At 37.9% G+C, this 20,441-nt stretch overlaps 1 protein-coding gene across 2 annotated transcripts in view; it reads right to left on the bottom strand.

Annotated features, from left to right (window-relative positions):
- The window catches only part of M1AP (meiosis 1 associated protein), a 60,844-nt gene that overhangs the window by 31,384 nt on the left and 9,019 nt on the right, over window positions 1-20,441 (bottom strand). For both annotated transcript variants that reach the window (XM_070429553.1, XM_070429554.1), the window contains exons 2-3: window positions 16,373-16,558; window positions 14,585-14,753 (exon numbers count right to left, since the gene is read on the bottom strand). In XM_070429553.1, coding sequence (XP_070285654.1) covers window positions 14,585-14,753; window positions 16,373-16,558 — 355 coding nt within the window. The remainder of the gene's footprint in view (window positions 1-14,584; window positions 14,754-16,372; window positions 16,559-20,441) is intronic.

Raw genomic sequence — 20,441 nt, forward strand, 5'->3', positions numbered from 1 at the left:
TCAGCTCTCATTAATTTTTCCTGTAACTCTTCTGCTTCAGCTAAGTTAGCCTCCTTACCTCATGACTTCCTTCCTTCCTTAGTGCTTTTATTACTCTGTCAATCTATGGCCTGCTCCTCCCCCAGAATTCAACTCAGCGAGCGCTGACTTTGTCCCAGAAGCTAGCTTAATTACATCCTTCCTTATTCAGTTTTAATCAGCATCCCCTGGATATCTGTGGGCTTCATTTGGTCAGTGCAAACTATACTTGTTCATTGGTTTCTTCTGAAGGTTTTTATTTTCTGTGAGTTTTTGAAACATGGTGGGATGTAGTAGAAAGACCAGGGTTTGAGTTGTGACTTGAAAGTTGTTAGCTTTGTGACTTTGAGCAAAGTGGGGATGGTACAACTTATTTCAGTGATAGTGAGACATAAGAAGTGAGATGACTATGAATAACATGCAGTAGGTTCAACAAATGGCATTTTCTTCCTTTACTCGTCATCAACAGAATGATTTGCTTTTATAGGACAAGAATGTGCTTTCCTTTTAAAGACATTTCCTCCTATCACTTCCCTTGGTGACTGCTTCCTCCCCACCACCAACATAACTAAGAACACCAACATTTAGTGCTGTGTCCCTCACAGGTACAGCTCAATGTGCTAAACCTGGGGATGGGGAGGAGACTTCTCACTTCTCAGATGTTGAAGAGCAGCGCCCACATTGACTGGTGAGCAGGGCACTGGGCACTGGATAAACCAGGTCCTACTGAGGGTATGAAATAAAAAGGTTGCCAGAGTGAGGGTGCAGGCAGCTCTAAGTGTGTGGGTGGTTAAGACAAGGGAGGAAGGCCTGATTCACTGCAGCTGATACAGCAGCCAGCATTCACATTCAGTTTTTGGACTTATCCTGCCCCACTGTGGCCACAAGCAGTAACAGCCTTCACTGAGGTTCCCCTCTACCCCCAATTTCCTCTTTTTCTTTCTTTTCTCTTCTTTTCTTTTCTCTTCTTTTCTTTTCTTTTCTTTTCTTTTCTTTTCTTTTCTTTTCTTTTCTTTCTTTTCCTTTTCTTTTCTTCTTTCTTTTCTTTTCTTTCCTCTTTTCTTCTCTCTCTCTCTCTCTCTCTCTCTCTCTCTCTCTCTCCTATTTATTTTATTGTTGACAGTATCACAGATGTCTATTTCTTTATTGTACTTTCTGAGAGATTTCCATGACCTTATCTTTCAACATTTAAACTAAAAAAAATATATTTCTCTTATTTTAAATTTTCATCAAGAAGCAAGATTTTTTTGTTCTGTTTTTTTATAACTTCCTTTTAAAAAACTTTAAAATTAAATTTATTGGGGTGACATTGGTTAATAAAATTATATATGTTCAAGTGTACAATTCTATAATACATCATCTGTATATTTCACTGTGTATTTACCACCCAAAGTCAAACCTCCTTTCGTCATCATATATTTGATCCCTGTTACCCTTCACTATTTCACCCGTTTCCCCCTGGTAACCACCACACTATACTGTTGTCTGTGTCTATGAGTCTTTGTTTGTGTTGTTTGTTCATTTGTTGCTTTCAGTTTTACATTCCACATATGAGTGAAATTGTATGGTTCTTAACTTTTTCTGTCTTACTTATTTCAGATAGAAATAAGCATGAGCTCTTTTTCAGCTTTTCTGGAAGGGCCACAATAATGAGAAAAACTAAGAAAGCCTAATCATTGAAGATAAGGTAATGCCTACAGCAGTCCTTCTCAGAAGTCAACCTAAAATCAGGGTTACAAAATCGAAATGTGTAAACTTAAAAATGGGAACATTTATTTAACACTTTGGCACACATATGCGTAGATAATGGCTGCATTTCTCTCTTGACATAGAATGTCTAAAGTAGAGGCCCAGGGAAATGGATCTCTTGGTCAGTCCTACACATCCTCCACAGTCCTACAAAGGCCCTGACCTACAGGCTAGCCATGTTTCTTTCCAAATGGGGATACAGTGCAGCTTCTCCCATAGGGCAGCCCCACCACCAGTCCCAGGCTTCTGCCCCATGAGAAATACACAGGCCTGAGAAAAAGTGATTCTAAAAAGATTACTCTCCTAGCCAAAGTAATTGCTCTAGTTTGACATATGGGTAATTCAAGTCCCAGAAGGAGAGAAGAGGGGGAATAAGATAAAAAATACTTGAAGAAATAATGGCAGAAAGTTTCCCAAATTGGGTTAAGGATATAAATTGACAGATTCAAGAAGTTCAGTGAGCCCCAAATGAGAAAGAAATCCATGCCTAGTCACATCATTGTAAAGCTGCTGAAAGAACAAACATAAAGAGAATATTCTTGAAAGCAGCCGGAAAAATGATACTTCATATATAGGGGAAAGTAATTAAAACTGTGACTTTTAATGAGAAACCATGGGCAGTAAAGTGACATCTTTAATGTGCTAAAAGAAAAAAAGATCCTGTCAATCCATAATTCTATATGCAATAAAAATATCCTTCTAGAATAAGAGTGAAATATACATTTTTACAGAAATAAAAGTTAAGAGAATCTGTAATCACCAGAACCACGCTGCAAGAAATACTGAAGTTCTTTGAACTGAAAGAAATGATACCCAAGGGAAAATTGGATCCTCAGGAATGAATGAAGATAATTGAAAATGGTTAATATAAAAGACATAGTTTCTCTTAGTTTCTTTAAAATACACAGAATTAAAGGGGAAAAAATAAAATACACAGAATTGTTTAAAAGAAAATTTATAATGTTGTCTTGTGTAAATTATAAGGTAGATGCAATATCATGACAACTGTAACAAAAAGTCAGTGTGTGTGTGTGTGTGTGTGTGTGTGTATGTAGGGAATAAATGGACCTATATAGTTATAATGTTTCTATATTTGACATGAAATGGTACTATATTAATTCTCAGTAGGCTGAAAAAAAGTTTAAAAATAGATTTTAATCCCTACTTATGTGAAGTATTGTAATTCAACATTTTATGTGAAGTGGGACAATTTTGACTCAAGTATACTGTGAAAAGTTAAGGATATATAACATAATCCCTAGAGCCACTAAAAAATAAGGCAAGGAAATATAGTTAAATGGCAATAAATTAAAATAGAATTCCAAAAACATTTAATAACCTGAAAGAAAGCAGGAAACAGGGAAAATATGAACAAAAAACAGAGAGGACAAAAAAACCCCATAAAAATAAAATGGAAGAGCTAAATTCAATCATATCAATAGTTACGGTAGATGTGAATGGACTATACATTCCAAATAAAAGGCAGAGATTAACTGAATAAAAAGTGAACTCAATTATATACCATTTATAAGAGGTAAACTTTAAGTAGAAAGATACAAATGGGTTGAAAGCAAATAAATTGGAAAAGATGAACCATAAACACAGTAAGACCTAAAGGAAATAAAAACATATGTCTACAAATATTTGTGTATAATATTTGTGGCAGTTTTAGTCACAACAGGCAAAAATTGGAAACAACTGAGATGCCCATTAACAGGTGAATGGTTAAACAAAATGTGGCATATTCATACCACATAATATTACTCAGCAACAAAAAGATACAACAGAAAGACATGAACTACTGATATAAACAACATGGATGAATCTCAAAATCTGAATGGAAAAAATCAGACACAAAAGAAGAATATACTGTATGATTCCATTTACTACTATATAAAATGCAAACTAATCTGCAGACAAATATAGAACAGTAGTACGCACCAGGAACCGAGGGAGGGATGGAGTGGATATAAAGGATAAAAGGAATCTTTTGGGAGTGATAGAAATATCTTGGTTGTGGTGATGATTTGTGGGCATATTCAACTGTCAAAACTCATTGAACTGTACACTTCAAATGTATGCAATTGTAGTATGTAAATTATTTCTCAACAACATTGGCGAAGAAAATGGCTAATAATCCCAATTTTCAAATAACTTTATATTTTCCATCGAACTCTAAAAAATTATTTAATTCAATTTTAAAAAGGGAAGAGTTCTTTTTCTGAGGCCATGACTTCTGTTAATGAAATAAATGTCTCTCTGTGTTAAAAATGTTTAGGTAATAAATACAACAGTGGTTATAATTTAGTTCTAACACCACAGGGAAATGACTTTCATGCAAACTCACGGAACAGCAAACTCAAGGAACAGCTGTATTTTCTGGTCTATTTTCTAAGACTCTAAAAGGGGAAACAAATTAATACGTGGAATCCGACAATTGCACTGAAGCACCCCGCCCCCACTGGAATCCTTTAGGAAGCAATGAATCTTTATCTTCTATGTTTGGGTTGTTAACATGTGGTGTTTCCTTAGAACACATATGGATAAAATACTTTTCCAAAAGAGCTTGACATCGATCGCTGGCAAAGTCTAGGAGGAAATATTAAACAGATGGTTTGTGAGCACTTAGAAAGGAACCTGATATCCTTGTGTACAAGGCTGAGAGATGTAGGCTGCTTGACAGCATCATTAGGTTGATTTGTAACTGTTTGAAAGACTTACATACCCAACGAGTTCAGACTTTTGTCAACCTGAACAGATGCCCTCTGGATGCTCAAGTGCATTGATCACCGTGGCCTTTTAAGTTTTGGCATATTTATTACTTATGCAGTGTTTAGAAAGCTATTATGAAATTTTTATTATATGCAAAGGAATACATGTAACATATATGTAAGCTATGAAGTATAGCAGCATTTGAACACTCATGAATCCTTTATTCAACTTAAGATGCAGGATATCATCAATACTAAGGTATCTGTATGCTTTTCCCTGGTCTTCTCTAAGGGAAGCTTGCCACACTTAGTTTTTTTTTTTAATCATTCCTTTTCTTTGGAAAGTAGTTTTATTATTTTAAACAAAATGTTTATTATTTTAGTTTTGCTTGAGCTTTATGAAGAGGCACCATATTGTATATATCTGGTTATCTGCTTTTTTCTCAATATTAAGATTCATTCTCATTGTTGTATGTAGCTGTGGTTCATTCATTTTCATAACTGTATAATATTCCACTTTGTGACTATACCTAATAATATTTATTCATGCTTCATTCAATGAACATTTGTGTGGTTTCTAATTTTTGGCTTTTTGAATAATGTCAATATTTACATTCTTGTCTCCAGGTGCATATGGTAAAAGCTTTTTTCTGGCAAACTGCTAGGAATAGGGTATTGTGAATGTTACTTCAACAAAATGACAAGTTGTGTACCAATTTACATTCTTTCTATCATTGTATAAGACTTTCCATCACTCTGCTGTTGTCAATACTAGTTATTCCCTTGATTGATGGCTCTTCTATGTGGTTAACTTTGGCTGCTGGAATTGGCAGGCTTTTCTAGATCCCAATTAGGGATTTGCTCTATGGTGTAGAGTTGGCTTATATGTAAAGAGGATACAGAAAGATAGAGAAGGCATCCAGCTTCCCCCCTGAGAGGTATACTTCTTCATCTTTGTATTTCTTTTTTTAACTATATTTTTATTGATTTTGGAGAGGAAGGGAGAGGGAGAGAGAGAGAGAAACATCAATGATGAGAGAGAATCACTGATCAACTGCCTCCTGCATGCCCCCCACTGGGGAATGAGCCCACAACCAGGGCATGTGCCCTTGATCACAATCAAACCCAAGACCCTTCAGTCTGCAGGACAATGCTCTATCCACTGAGCCAACTCAACTAGGGCCATATTTGTATTTCTTAGATCAACACTTCCTAGTCCTCTTTTAAGAGCAAAAAAGAAATGAAATAAATAACAAAACTGTGGAAAAACTGTATATTATGTTACATGAAAACAAAAAATTACATACATGAATTATAATTATGTAACCTAAACATGATTGTGGACACCTGAGAAACAACGTGCAAAAATAAATTAGTGTAATGAGGAAGTGAGACTATGAATTATTTTAAATTAAAAAAATTTTTATGGTCATATCTTCTTTTCAATAAAAAAATATTAGAGCCTGGTATTTTCTCAGTTAAAAGACATGTAGCGCTGGCCAGTTTGGCTCAGTGGTTAGAGTGTCGGCCCATAGACCGAAGGGTTGAGGGTTCAATTCTCTGTCAAGGGCACATATCTCAGTTGTAGGTTCCATCCCCGGTCCCAGTCAGGTGCATGTGGGAGGCAACCAGTCAATGTGTCTCTCTCACATCAATGTTTCTCGCTCTCTCTCTCTCTCCTCCTCTTCCCTCTCTTGCACTCTCTCTCTAAAGATCAATGGAAAAAGAAATATCCTCAGGTGAGGATTAAAAAAAAAAAGACATGTAAAAAAGTACTACCCCCTACTGATATTAACCAATAACATTTATGTACTGCTCACATGTGTTAGGCACTGTCCTAAGTGCTTTACATGCAAGTTGTATTTAATCCTCATGAAACCCATGTAAGGTAGCTACTATGATTAGCCCTATTTTATAATTGAGAAAATCCTATATAATAAAGAGGCAATATGCAAATTAACCCTCACACCCTCACAAGATGGCTGCCTACAACCAGGCCGGCAGGGGGGTTAGTGAGGGATGACCAAATGACTGAACAGCAGGCTGTATGGGGTGACCAGGCCGGCAGGGGGGGCAGTTGGGGCGAACAGGCCAGTGGGGGGTGGGGAGGCAGTTAGGGGTGACCAGACAGGCAGGCAGGTGAGCAATTAGGAGCCAGCAGTCCAGGATTGTGAGAGGGATGTTCAACTGCCAATTTAGGCCTGATCCCAGGGATCAGGCCTAAACTAGTAGTCGGACATCCCCCGGAGGGTCCTGGATTGGAGAGGGTGCAGGCTGGGCTGAAGGGGTCCCCCCATGCATGAATTTCGTGCATTGGGCCTCTAGTTGTAGAATAAAGAGCTTAAACAACTTGTTCAAGGTCACACTGTTCTTCAGTAAAATGTAAAAATCCCACTAGATGGTTATTTATATGGTGATGAATTTACACATTGGAATACCTCACAGATATTAAAAGGAATGGGTTAGAACTCTATGTGCCAATATGGATAAAAATATTGGGTATACAGTTAAATGAAAAACATAAAAATGCAGAGCAATAAGTACTGTATAGTCCTATTTGTATAAAAGTAGATAATATCAATAACAATAAGAATGTTACATGTATGCCCAGATCCATACATGTGTAGGGAAAGCAACTCAGTAGAACGTGTTCTATATTGCTGATGGTGTTTACCTCTGAATGGTAGAATTTTGGGTCATTTCAAACTGTCTATATTATATTTTTATAACATTTAAATCTATATAACTTGTAATAACAAATTACACTAACCAGACAAGCCCTAACTGGTTTGGCTCAATGGATAGAGTGTTGGCCTGTGGACTGAAGGGTCCCAGGTTCGATTCCGGCCAAGGGCACATGCCTGGGTTGTGGGCTCGATCCCCAGTATGAGGCATGCAGGAGGCAGCCAATCAATGATTCTCTCTCATCATTGATGTTTCTATCTCTCTTTGCCTCTCCCTTCCTCTCTAAAACCAATAAAATATATTAAAAAAATAAACTAACCAGACAAAAGCTACTAATACAAAGAGTGCTAGGCAGAATCTTCCAGCTAATTTTAAAGAAAAAGAGAACAAGTTAGATCAAGTAGGAGGAGGTGAAAGAAAGTACTATTTACCATAGTTAGAAGAAAACATACAATATAGACTACATAGGCTGAAAATTTATAGAAAACCCTAACAGATATAAATGTGACTTAAAGTTAACCTTTTCATTTCAGACCCTATTAAAGAACTTTCTAAAATGTGAGTCTACTTTCTTAATTTCTAAGTTCACTTTTTCTTTTATGATTCTGGGTCTTTTAGAGTCTGCAAGTCATCTCTGTGATGATTAGTTCTCACTGTAAAGGGCTGTACTCAAGAAGAGGGAATTTAGACCAATCAAAGGATACAGTCTCATAGTTACTTTTTAAATTTATCTGCAATATCAACATTTCCTTATAACATGTTTTCTTTCTTTTAAAAGTGGACTATAGACCATTTTTATTTAATTGATGATCATGGTTATCAGAGTTTAAAAATTATATGTAATAGATTCAGGAAGTGTTTGAATCAATTCATGATGTTCATGGGCTACAAAGGGAAGGTATGGGTGATTGTGATATGTCCCTAACTATTTCAGTTGGTGTCAAAGAGAATGACCATGACCTTTCCCAAATCATTTGATTTCTTTTAGCCATACATTTATTTATTCAACAAACATTTATTGAGAGTCTATTATGTGCCAGGTAGAATGATATATGCTGGTGATACAAAGATATTTTAGACATAGTCATATCCTCAGGTAACTCATAGTCCACTTGGGACCTAGCTATTAAAAAAATCTCAGAGGCTGGCTGGTGTTTCTCAGTGGTTGAGCATCAGCCTATGAACCAGGAGGTCATGGTTCCATTCCCAGTCAAGGTACATGCTGGGCTGCGGGCTCAATCCCCAGTAGGGGGTGTAAAGGAGGCAGCCGATCAATGATTCTCTCTCGTCATTAATGTTTCTATCTCTCTCTCCCTCTCCTTTCCTCTCAAAATCAATAAAAATATATTTAAAAATAAAAGTAAAAAATCTCAGATATATTATACCATCTATATACAAAAAACTTTTATTTATTTATTTTTTCTGTTAAATATATTTTTACAGAGAGGAAGGGAGAGAGATAGAGAGTTAGAAACATCGATGAGAGAGAAACACCGATCAGCTGCCTCCTGCACATCTCCTACTGGGGATGTGCCTGCAACCCAGGTACATGCATCGGAATCGAACCTGGGACCTTTCAGTCCGCAGGCCGACGCTCTATCCACTGAGCCAAACCGGTTTCGGCTACAAAAAACTTTTAAAATGTTAATAACAATAGCTAACTTTTACTGAGAACTTATGATGTAATAAGTAATTAACATACATGAGTGATCTCATTTAATTCCCACAACAACTGCATGGGGTAGGAATTAATAACTAAGGCTTAGATAGGCTGAGTACCTTGCGCAAAGTCACATTAGCTAGAACGTGATAGAACTGAAATTTAGACTTAGGCAACCTAATTCCAGATCATGCATCCTTCTGAGAATGAGAGAAGCTAATGTTGCTAGTCTCTTAATAAGGACACCAAGATGAAACAAAACATAATAGAATAAAGGAATTAATTATAAGGCAAGTACAGGCAAAGCAGGAAGATTTCAAACCATGAATCATTTGTACACTTACCCCACAAAGAGAAATTATAAGCAATTTGTGGGATGCTGTATTATTTATAAGCAAATAGGAAGTTACTGGAAGAATCATCAGCAGTGACACAAAGTAGAAAGCTCCTTTCCTGCATTTAAAAGCTCTTCCATACATCTCAAGCCACTATCAATTCTAAATAAAGGCATCAGGCAGCCTCAGAGTACTCCGAGCTCTGTTAGAGATACAGTAAGTTCTTTCTGGGTATAGTCACTGAAGGGAGAAAAGGGCATAGTCCTTGCCTGATCTGTTCATGGCCAAAGAGAAAGAAAAAGAGTTTCTTACTCACAAATTCAGTTTGAGAACCCATTGGGAAAGACTATGAATGGAGGATGGGGAACTATTATTGCCTCACTTGGGTCATGGCTCACTCTGACTAGAAAGGTGGAAGTGTTACTAGAGATAGGGGATGCAGGGGATGCTGGGCAGACCGAGAAGTCTCCACAGGTATCATTGTCATCAATTCATTCAACAATTATCTACTGATAATCTAGTATATGCTATACTCTGGGACACAAAAATGAGTAAGACAAATTTCTAATTACTGCAGAGAGAAAAAGATATTAAGTATTTGAAGAAGGAGACCAAGATGGCGGCGTAGGTAAACACTGGAGACTGCTGCCGCAAACAACCATTTCAAAAATACAACTAAAAGACTGAACGGACATCACCCAGAACCACAGGAAGGCTGGCTGAAGAGAGACTCTACAACTAGAAGGAAAGAGAACAGCAAATCGAGGCTCAGAGGCGGCGCAGTGTGGAAAATACAAAGGTACCGAGGTGCGCGCGCAAAGCGGGCTGGTGGCTGAGGGCGCGGTTGTCGTTTTCTGTCGGGAGTGAGTCTCAGACTCTGGGCTCCAGATCCGGGCGAGTCTCTAGGGACCCAGACTCAAACGGGAGAAGTGGGATTATCCGGCATCAGTTGGAACCTGAGGGCAGCTTTCTCTCCGAAGTTTGCAGCGGCTGCCGGGGTTCTGAGAAGCAGAGCCTCTGGGAACGGGACTGAGCGTGGCCATAACTGCTCCCTCCGCCCGCCCTGTTGATCCCGCCCCGCCCAAACCCTGCGCACAGCCATTTGCCGATCGCCTCAGGCAAAGGCTGGATTAGCGCCTCCCCAGAAGGCAGAGGTTTTCCATACAGCTGATTCCTATAGCCAGTCGGCCTGGTGGTCAAACCCCTCTAGTGTTAACTACAACAATTAAGGCTTGGCTAGAACAAGACTGCGCACAGAGACCACAAGGGGGTGCACCAAGAAAGCATAAAAGATGCGGAGACAAAAAAACATGACAGAAATGGAGGATATGGAGCTAAGAATCGCAATTTTGAGGGCTTGCCATAAATTTGTGCAGAGCCTCACGAAAACTAATGAGACCCTCGATGCTACGATAAAGAAATTAGAAAGTAAGCATACACAGACTGAAATAAAGAATATTATACCCAATAGCAGACCAGAGGAGCACAATAATCAAACCAAAGATTCGACAAAAAACACCCAATTGGAAAAGCAAAATGAAAAAAGAATCCGAAAGTGTGAAGATAGTGTAAGGAGCCTCTGGGACAGCTTTAAGCGGTCTAATATCAGAATTATTGGAGTGCCAGAAGATGAGAGACAGCAAGATATTGAAAACCTATTTCAAGAAATAATGGCAGAAAACTTCCCCCATCTGGAGAAAGAAATGGACTTACAGGTCCAAGAAGCGCAGAGAACCCCAAACAAAAGGAATCCAAAGAGGACCACACCAAGACACATCATCATTAAAATGCCAAGAGCAAAAGACAAAGAGAAAATCTTAAAAGCAGCAAGAGAAAGAGGCTCAATTACCTACAAGGGAATACCCATATGACTGTCAGCTGATTTCTCAACAGAAACTTTGCAGGCCAGAAGGGAATGGCAAGAAATATTCAAAGTGCTGAATACCAAGAACCTACAACCAAGATTACTTTATCCAGCAAAGCTATCATTCAGAATTGAAGGTCAGATAAAGAGCTTCACAGATAAGGAAAAGCTAAAGGAGTTCATCACCGCCAAACCAGTATTATATGAAATGCTGAAAGGTATCCTTTAAGAAGAGGAAGAAGAAGAAAAAGGTAAAGATACAAATTATGAACAACAAACATGCATCTATCAACAAATGAATCTAAGAATCAAGTGAATAAATAACCTGATGTACAGAATGAACTGGTGATTATAATAGAATCAGGGACATAGAAAGGGAATAGACTGACTATTCTTGGGGGGAAAAGGGGTGTGGGAGATGCGGGAAGTGACTGGACAAAAATCATGCACCTATGGATGAACACAGTGGGTGGGGGAGTGAGGGTGGAGGGTGGGGTGGGAGCTGGAAGGAGGGGAGTTATGGGGGGAAAAAAGAGGAACAAATGTAATAATCTGAACAATAAAGATTTAATTAAAAAAAAAAGATATTAAGTATTTTACAATTTTAGGAGAGAAGGCAAAATTATCATACTATAACACAGTGGTAAACAATTCCATATGGTATATATAAAATGCTATATTGTATGGTGCAGACCACAAGTGATGTGGTTGTTCTAAGGAAAGGAAAATCAATATGGTAGTCACAAACGTGAATTAGGCCTTAAATGATGGGGAGGATTTGGCTGGAAGAAGATAAGGGAAGGAATTTAGAGGAAAGAAGAGGGAATTCAGAGGAAAAGGCTACTGTGAATGGAGGGATGGAGAGAGAAAGAAGGGCAGTCAGTGAGGAGACTGACTTGAGGAAAGCAGAGTGTGTGCAGTAGGGGAGAGCTAATCACCACACAGCTAAGGCTGGTTACCCACCCTTCCTCCCTGACCAGAATAATGTCAATGGTCTCAGGATGCTGGAAGGATCCACATGTGTCAGAATCTGACAGGAATCTAGATACCAACCCCCTGACTAATTAGGGGGTAAAGGGCAGAGTAAGATTATCCATTTGCACCAGGAAGAGATCAACGGTATCAGAACATTGGGGCACCTCCCTGGTGCATAACCTTGGAGAAGGCCAATACAGCTAGAAAGGACTGCTAGAGGGTAAACTGTAACTTGAATGTTAGATAAATTAAAACTAGTTAAGAACCTCTTAAACTCCATAATTTGGGAATCTCTTCTTGACTTCCTGACTAAAATATTTTAATAAATTTCCATTGTCTTAGATGGACTTAGGGCATATATGGCCCTTCTTGATCTAATCCTTGCCTACCTTTACAGCCTCATTTCCACCTCTGCCTGATGAAGTTCCAGTCATAGGGAACCATGGGCATGTCTCTGCAAGTTTGACTCATCTTGCTTTCTTATGTCCCTGGGTTCCCCGTTTGAGTGTCCATTTCCTCTTCTGCTTGGTTACTTCCTACTGCCCTTTAAGACTCGGTTTGAAAATTTTTTTTTTCTTTTGGAAGTGTAGGATAATGGGTGATTTATGTAGAATTTATTGACAGGGCCATGGATGCCACTGGTTGCTGCGTGGGGGTGGACAGGTAGTGGACACCAGGACTGGGAAACTGGTGACTGAGAACCCATTCTGCAGAGATGGGAGGGATGTAGAGACAGAATGCGTGTGAGCAAAAACTCTAATCCTATGGCACCTGCTTCATTGCTCCATCAAACTTCACTTACAAATCATAAATTCAAAGATAAAAATTATTAAGGATGCCATGACAGCAAACGAAGAGCATTAAATCCTAAGCATAGGGCTTTTATGAGTGCAGGGCCCTGTGAGGCTGTGCTGGCCATAAGCCCATGAATCCAACCTTGCATAAAAGTCTGTTCATACAGCATTGATTAATAGCAAAATGTAATAAAGCAAATTTTTCATTAATAAGTGATTAAAAAAATAAATCATGGTCCAACCACACAGCAAAAAAAGTCATGTAGCCAGTAAAAAATGAGAAAGATAATCTTGTAGACACTAACATAGATAGCTACTTAAAATACTAAAGTAGAATATTATGCATGTAACTATCCCATTAAAATATTAAATATAGCTGGCCCTCCATATTCCCAGGCTTTGTATCTGTGGATTCAACCAAGTGGATTGAAAATGTATGAAAAAAAAGTTACGTTGTTTTTGATGTCTTTTTTTAAAAATATATTTTATTGATTTTTTACAGAGAGGAAGGGAGAGGGATAGAGAGTTAGAAACATTGATGAGAGAGAAACATCAATCAGCTGCCTCCCGCACACACCCCACTGGGGATGTGCCCGCAACCAAGGTACGTGCCCTTGACCGGGATCGAACCTGGGACCCTTGAGTCCACAGGCTGACGCTCTATCCACTGAGCCAAACCGGTTAGGGCAGTTTTTGATGTCTTATGTAGTTATACCTACTATGGTTTCATCTATACTGAACATGTATAGACTTATATATTTTTTTAAATCCTCACTGAGGATATTTTTCCATTGATTTTTAGAGAAAGTGGAAGAGAGAGGGAAAGACAGAGAGAAATATTGATGTGAGAGAAACACATCAATTGGTTGCCTCCTGCAGGGGCCGGGACCAGGGGCCGGGACCAGGGCCCGGGCCTGGGGAGGAGCCTGCAACCAAAGTACATGCCCTTGACTGGAATTGAACCTGGGACCTTTCAGTCTGCAGGCCAATGCTCTACCCACTAAGCCAAACTGGCTAAGGCCATACTTTTCTTTTTGATCAGTATTTCCTAAACAATACAGTATAACAACTATTTACACAGCATTTACATTGTATTAGGTATTACAAATAATCTAGAAATGATGTAAATTATTCTGATGGATGTGCATAGGTTATATACAAATTCTATATCACTTTACATAAGGGACTTAAGCATCTGAAGATTTAGGTGTGCATGGAGATTCTGAAACTAATACCCTGCAGATACTCAGAGACAAATGTATATAGAAGAATGTCTATCTAAAGCAGGGGTGGGGAACATCTGGCTGGTGGGCCATATAAGGCCCACAAAATTATTTGGTCTGGCCCTGCCAAGGCATTAGGGGTGAGTTAATTAAATGTTTGACCAAATATAGCAGGCTAATTATTAAGCTGATAATTTCGTATGGCCCTCGAATGATGTTATAAATAACCAAATGGCCCTTGGCAGCAAAAAGGTTCCCCATGCCTGATGTAAAGGAAAGTTGGGAGGAATACCTGAATCTCTTAAAAGTGATTAGAGGAGGAAATAATTTTTACTTTTTATACCTATTATATTTCAGGCTTTCCATGAACATATATTGTTTCTGAAATTAAAAAATATGATTATAATTTAACTCTAACACCTAGAAACACATGTCTGACCCACAGTGAAATCTATTGGCTTCATTTTATTTAAGAACATAAAAAGACCATGGAAAATAACCTTCCTGACCTGTAAAAACAGTGCTCATTAAAATTCTTACCTTCTTTTTATCTTTCCATTTAATTCTTACCATCATTGCTGGACTCTTCAATAGGGGATGCTGAATCTGTATATTCTAGGGCTTCCTTCGTGATCTCAACCACCTGAAGCCTCCTGACCCTGACGAGGTCTGTGTCTTTCAATCCTTTCTCCAATTGTTTGACCACCTCTTTTCCAGGCTGGGAAGTCAGAATAGTAATCTGGAAATAAATCCACAAATCAATGTGTCTGCCTTCCCTGTTGTACAGAGTGAGAAACAGGTTAGATCTAGAGAATAAACACAGGAGAAATCTGTGGTAGTAGCTATTGTCTTCAGGGCAAAGAAGAGGCTTAATTGTAACCTACAAATCAAATTTCATTTGACATATTATTTTGGGATCATCACAGGACCCTTCCAAACAGGGTGAGCCTACCCTAGACAGAGACCATGAGGTCATCCCCCTAGTTTTAGTTTTTTTCAGATTTCTTGAAGCACTAGTGTCTGTCCTGCTCAAAATGCCTTGACTTTATGAGGAAATAAAGAACATTGGATCCTTAAATTCCACTCACTAAATGTGAACTAAATAGCAGAGAGCCTACATGCTGCTTTTTCACAGTGGCACTTCCATGTAGATTTCTTTCCTTGTTCAACTTGGCTCTAACTGCGCTGTTTCTTTTGCTCTTAACTCTAAAATGTATTCAGGGTGGAAGGGGTCAATGGGGGAAAAAAGGGAGACATCTGTAATACGTTCAACAATAAAGATAAATGAAAAAAAATGTATTCATCCTTGATCAATATATCTGACCTGAAGGAATATTGAGGTGTTTGTGTATAACGTGAATATTTGATTCTACCTGAATGAATATACTCTGTTTTTATTAGCAGTTTTGCCTTAAATTTGAAACTCTGGGAGGCAATTCTTTTTTGTACTTAGACATTTTGATTGAGGAAGAGGGATGCAGATGAAAGCACAATTATTTTTTAAACTGTTTTTAAAAATCTGTCTTATGCCTGAGGTTACCAGAGACTGAAAGTGTTTTTAACTCACACTCACACTCACACACTCAGTTCAGTATGCAGTCATAACTTAATTATATATATATATATATATATATATGTACATATATATATATATATATATATTTTAAATATATTTTATTGTTTTTTTACAGAGAGGGAGGGAGAGGGATAGAGAGTTAGAAACATCGATGAGAGAGAAACATCGATCAGCTGCCTCCTGCACACCCACTACTGGGGATATGCCCGCAATCAAGGTACATGCCCTTGACCGGAATAGAACCTGGGACCCTTCAGTCCGAAGGCTGACACTCTATCCACTGAGCCAAACCGGTTAGGGCTCTTAATTATATTTTTAAGATTGTCTCAGTCTGGCAACAGAATTTTAGAAATATTTACACTTCCACATTTGCTAATCCCAAGGAAAGTTACTCATTTTGGTGCTAAGATTTGATTAAATTCTTAAGAGTACCCAGAATGTATAAATATAGTCAGCCATCTAGGCAGTTTAACGATTGCTTTACAAGTTCCAAAAATCCAAAGGTAGATGGCATATTCAGATTTTATCTGATTTCAGTTTTCCCTTGTAATTCACTGTAGTCCCCATTTTTAGAGCTCCTCTCTATACCTAGCTGTGTAGTAAGAATTGCACAGGTTACAGGACAAAGGGACCATATCTCCTGCCTGCAGGAAGCTGAAAACCTAGTCTTGAAAATAACATTCAATGTGTATGAAACATAGAACAATATAAGAATGATAAATAAGGAAGCATTTATGTGAAATGGGAAGATGGCTTAGACTCCTGAGGCCAGCATCTCCTACCTCCAGGGAAGTGTAGGTCAGAGCTGAGCCTGTGGTCACATGTCTGCTGTACTGTTTGAACTGCTGGAGCCCATCTTCTACTGCCAGCTGCAAAGAAGTGCCTTGTGGTCTGAAACAACCTTCTCTCTGTAGTGTGCGGATCTCTGAGATGCAGGTCTGCAGCCTGGCAAAGTTCCCTTTCACTTGCTGAAGAGAAAAATGAATCAAAGATACAAATCTTCAGTGACCCAGCTTTCAGATTAATTGGGAGTCTAACTTCATTATCATTTATTCCTCCTCAGGAGTCCCTTCTGTTTATTTGATCAGCTATGTTCATTCTAGGCACTACACTCAAATCTTCCCTATATCAGAAGAACGAAAATTTGCAGCCAAAGGGCTTTGATTATATGGAGTTACCAGAAAGAGGAAAGGAAGGTCCAGTTGTTACTACTTAGTTTTACTAGTTTTACTTTGGGGTGGCCTGCAAATTGGAGGCTTAGCAGGGCTACTCTTAAACATTATCTTTATTTCTCAGTCAGTCTAAGCAGTGGTAGCTTCTTTATTCAAAAGTGGTGTTTTCCCAGAAATGAGGATTTTGATGTGGTTGATCATTTCATAACTGGTAAGGTCCTACCTAATCTGCTCCTCAGGATTACTTCAGTAAGTAAGAGATGTTTGGTTTTGTCTGCAGTCAGCTTAAGGAGTCAAGAGATAAACTTGTTCTCCTCACCCTCCTTTATAAAACCTTGCTATCAGGAAGTGTTCTAATATAATCTGATTCTAGGTCGATGTTACATCTCCTAAGGATATATGCATTTTGAATAAATGTGGAATGAAAATTTGTGACACTATTTGAAGAAATTCTAAGTCTCAATAGCAGGTGTGGGGTGGGAGTAGATGGGAAGGATAGCCAAATTAGTCCAAAAATCTCATTGTAGGTCATACACGATAACTATGTATGGTGCCAGGTAGGTCCTGGAAATATCGGAGGAACACTTTGTAAAGTATATGCTTATCTAACCACTATGCTGTATACCTAACTAAAACTAATACAAAATAATATTGAATGTAAATTGTAATTTTAAAAAATAAAAAAATAAAGAATTGGTAAGATCTTCACAGTAAGGGAATTCTTCTGAAACTGCTTTGAGAAAAGATTAATCACTTTGGTCAGATTTATTTATATTAATGTCACAATGGATATAAAAGGAATTCTAATATTTTAATTATGATCCCTGTGTCATGATTCCTTATAAAAAGTTCAGGATTATTTGATTATACTCATAAATTAAATGTGAGGAGTTATATTGAGGTTTTCAGTTTGGGCAGGACTCCTAGTTGATATCGTTCTCCTTTTATATTTTGAGCTAACTCTGCAGATAGAAAACGTCAGATGCTTATATAGGTCAGAGGCAATGGGTTTAAAGTAACATTCTTCCTTAACCAAAGATTCAGTTGTTCTATACATAAGGTAATGGCACTGTTCAGTGATTTTCTTGAGCTTTTAACCAGGTTTGAATTTACTGTTTTTTTTAGGGAAAAAAGTGGCTTGTAATTTTTCCTGAGATACAGAACAACAGCCTGCCTCTCCTAATAGAGTAACTAAGGGATCAAGGGATTCATCCAGGGCCAGATGTGCTGAGTAGTGCCAGATGCATATAACTTAGAAAATTGAGGAGGGGGGAAAAATCCTTTTACCTTTGTTTGGAACATGAGCTCATTTCTCAAAAAGCCTCTTATGCTGGATACCTTCCATTTTGTCCTTCCAGGTTACTCTCGACTTTTCTCTACCCCTATGGCCTGAGTGAAGATAGATATTACAGGCAAATATGTTCATGGGACAGACATGCACAAGGAAAATGGCACAATAGAAGAACATATCTGCCACATGGCCATAAATGTCAGTGTCACTTTCACTCTGTCCTCAGTATACTCCTAGGTATATAATCAGTGGATTATATACAGTAAGAGTTATACAATTTACTCACCCGTTTACCAGTTAACAGACATTCTGTTTTCAGTTTGAGGATATTATGAATAATGCTGCCATAAATATTCATGTATATTTATTTGTGTGAATGCATGTTTTCATTTCTGCCGGATAGATTCCTGGGGTGGAATTGTTGGGTTATGTAGAAGGTATATATTTAACTTTTTAAGAAATTGACAAACTATTTTCCAAAGTGGTTGTATCATTTAACCTTCCCATCAGCAATGAATGAGGGTTAAAGTTTCCCTGCATTCTCACCAACACTTGGTATTGCCTATTAGTATTGCCTGTCTTTTTAATTGCAGCCATTCCAGTGAGTGTGTAATGTTAACTCTGTTTTTCTTTAACTTTTTATTTTGAAATAACTATAGATTTACACAAAACTAAAAAAATTGTACATAGGGAACTTGTGTAACCTTCACCCAGTTTCTTCCAGTGGTTACATCTTACATAACTAGAGCACAATTTTAAAACAAAGAAATTGACCTTAGAACAATGTGTGCATAGGGTTCTATATCATATTATCACATCTGTAGATTCGTGTAATCACCACCTCAGTCAAGATACAGAATTATTCCCTTACCACAAAACTCTCCCTTGTGCTATGCTTTTATAGTCACCTCTGATAGGGGGGACTTATAATCTAATAGAGCACCTGAATTAATCTGAAAAGTAATCATATTATTTAAGAACATAAAAAGACCATTATTTTAAATCTTAGAACACATATACTTATGTGAATAGGGGGTTAAGTTTCTCATATGTAAATAGGGGGTTAGGTTTTTCTTTTCAAGGCCTGTGCAAAGCAATTGAGGTGACTCAGCTGTGAATCCAGCAAGCAGAACCGATAAACATGGTCAGGACGACCCACCAGGAGTCAAAACATTATCTCATCAACATCATTTCATCACCTGATGACTAATTACAATAGCTGATGTCTGTGGATCCCCAGGTCCCTGGCCCCTTCCCCTTTATAATCCTGTTCCCTGCACCTTGGCTGGAAGGCTGAATTTGATGCTTGTAAATGCCTGTCTTCTTGGTTGGCTAGCCTTCTCAATAAACGCCCAATACGATTCAACCCTGAATTGTTATGGGACACAGCGACAGGCAGCTGAGCCCAACGTGGGGGTTTCCCGGTAACACCTCCAGCCCCTCCCATTTATAATCCTTGGTAATCATTAACCTGTTCTTATTCTTTATAATTTTGTCATTTTGGGAGAGTTACATAAATAGAATTGATGTGTGTGACCATATGAGATTGGCTTTTTTCCCCCCCACTTAGCATAATGATCTCGAGATCCATCCAAATTGTATGTGTTCATTTCTTTTTATTGCTGAGTAGTATTCTATGGTATGGATATATTAGTTTGTTTAATCATTAATCTATTAAGGGACTCTTAGGTTGTTTCAAGTTTCTGGCTATTACAAATAAAGCTATTGTTAATATTTAAATATGTGTTTTTGTGTAGATGTAAATTTTAATTTTTCTGGGATAAATGTCCCAAAGTGCAGTTGCGGTGTTATAAAGTAAGTGTATGGTTAGATTTTTAAGAATATTACAAACTATTTTCCAGAATAGCTGTGTCAGTTTATATTCCCAGCAGCAATGAATGGGAGATCCAGGTTCTCTGCATCCTTGATAGCATTTAGCAGTGTTACTATTTTTTATTTTAGCTGTTCTAATAGGTGTGTAGTATTTTCTCATCATGGTCTTAATTTGCACTTGCCTAATGGCTAGTGATGTTGAATATCTTTTCATGTGCTCATTTGCCACCTATATAGCCTCTTCATTGAAATTTCTCTTCATGTGTTTGGCCCACTTTGGAATTAGATTTCTTTTTAATGTTGTGTTGAGACTTCTTTGTATGTTCTAGATATATATGAGTGCTTTGTCAAACTCGTGATTTGGAAATATTTTCTTCCAGTCTGGAGTTTGTCTTTTTATCCTCTTGACAGGGTTATTTGCAGAGCAAATATTTTTAATTTTGATGAAGTCCAATTTGTCAAGTTTTTCTTTTATGGATTGTGCTTTTGGTGTCATATCTAGGAATCTTCACCAAGCTCTAGGTCCTGAAGATTTCCTCCTATATTTTCTTCTAA

Source organism: Myotis yumanensis, unplaced genomic scaffold, assembly GCF_028538775.1.
Source record: "Myotis yumanensis isolate MYYU_CA2020_CCGP unplaced genomic scaffold, mMyoYum1.0.hap1 SCAF_11, whole genome shotgun sequence".
Taxonomy (NCBI): Eukaryota; Metazoa; Chordata; class Mammalia; order Chiroptera; family Vespertilionidae; genus Myotis; species Myotis yumanensis.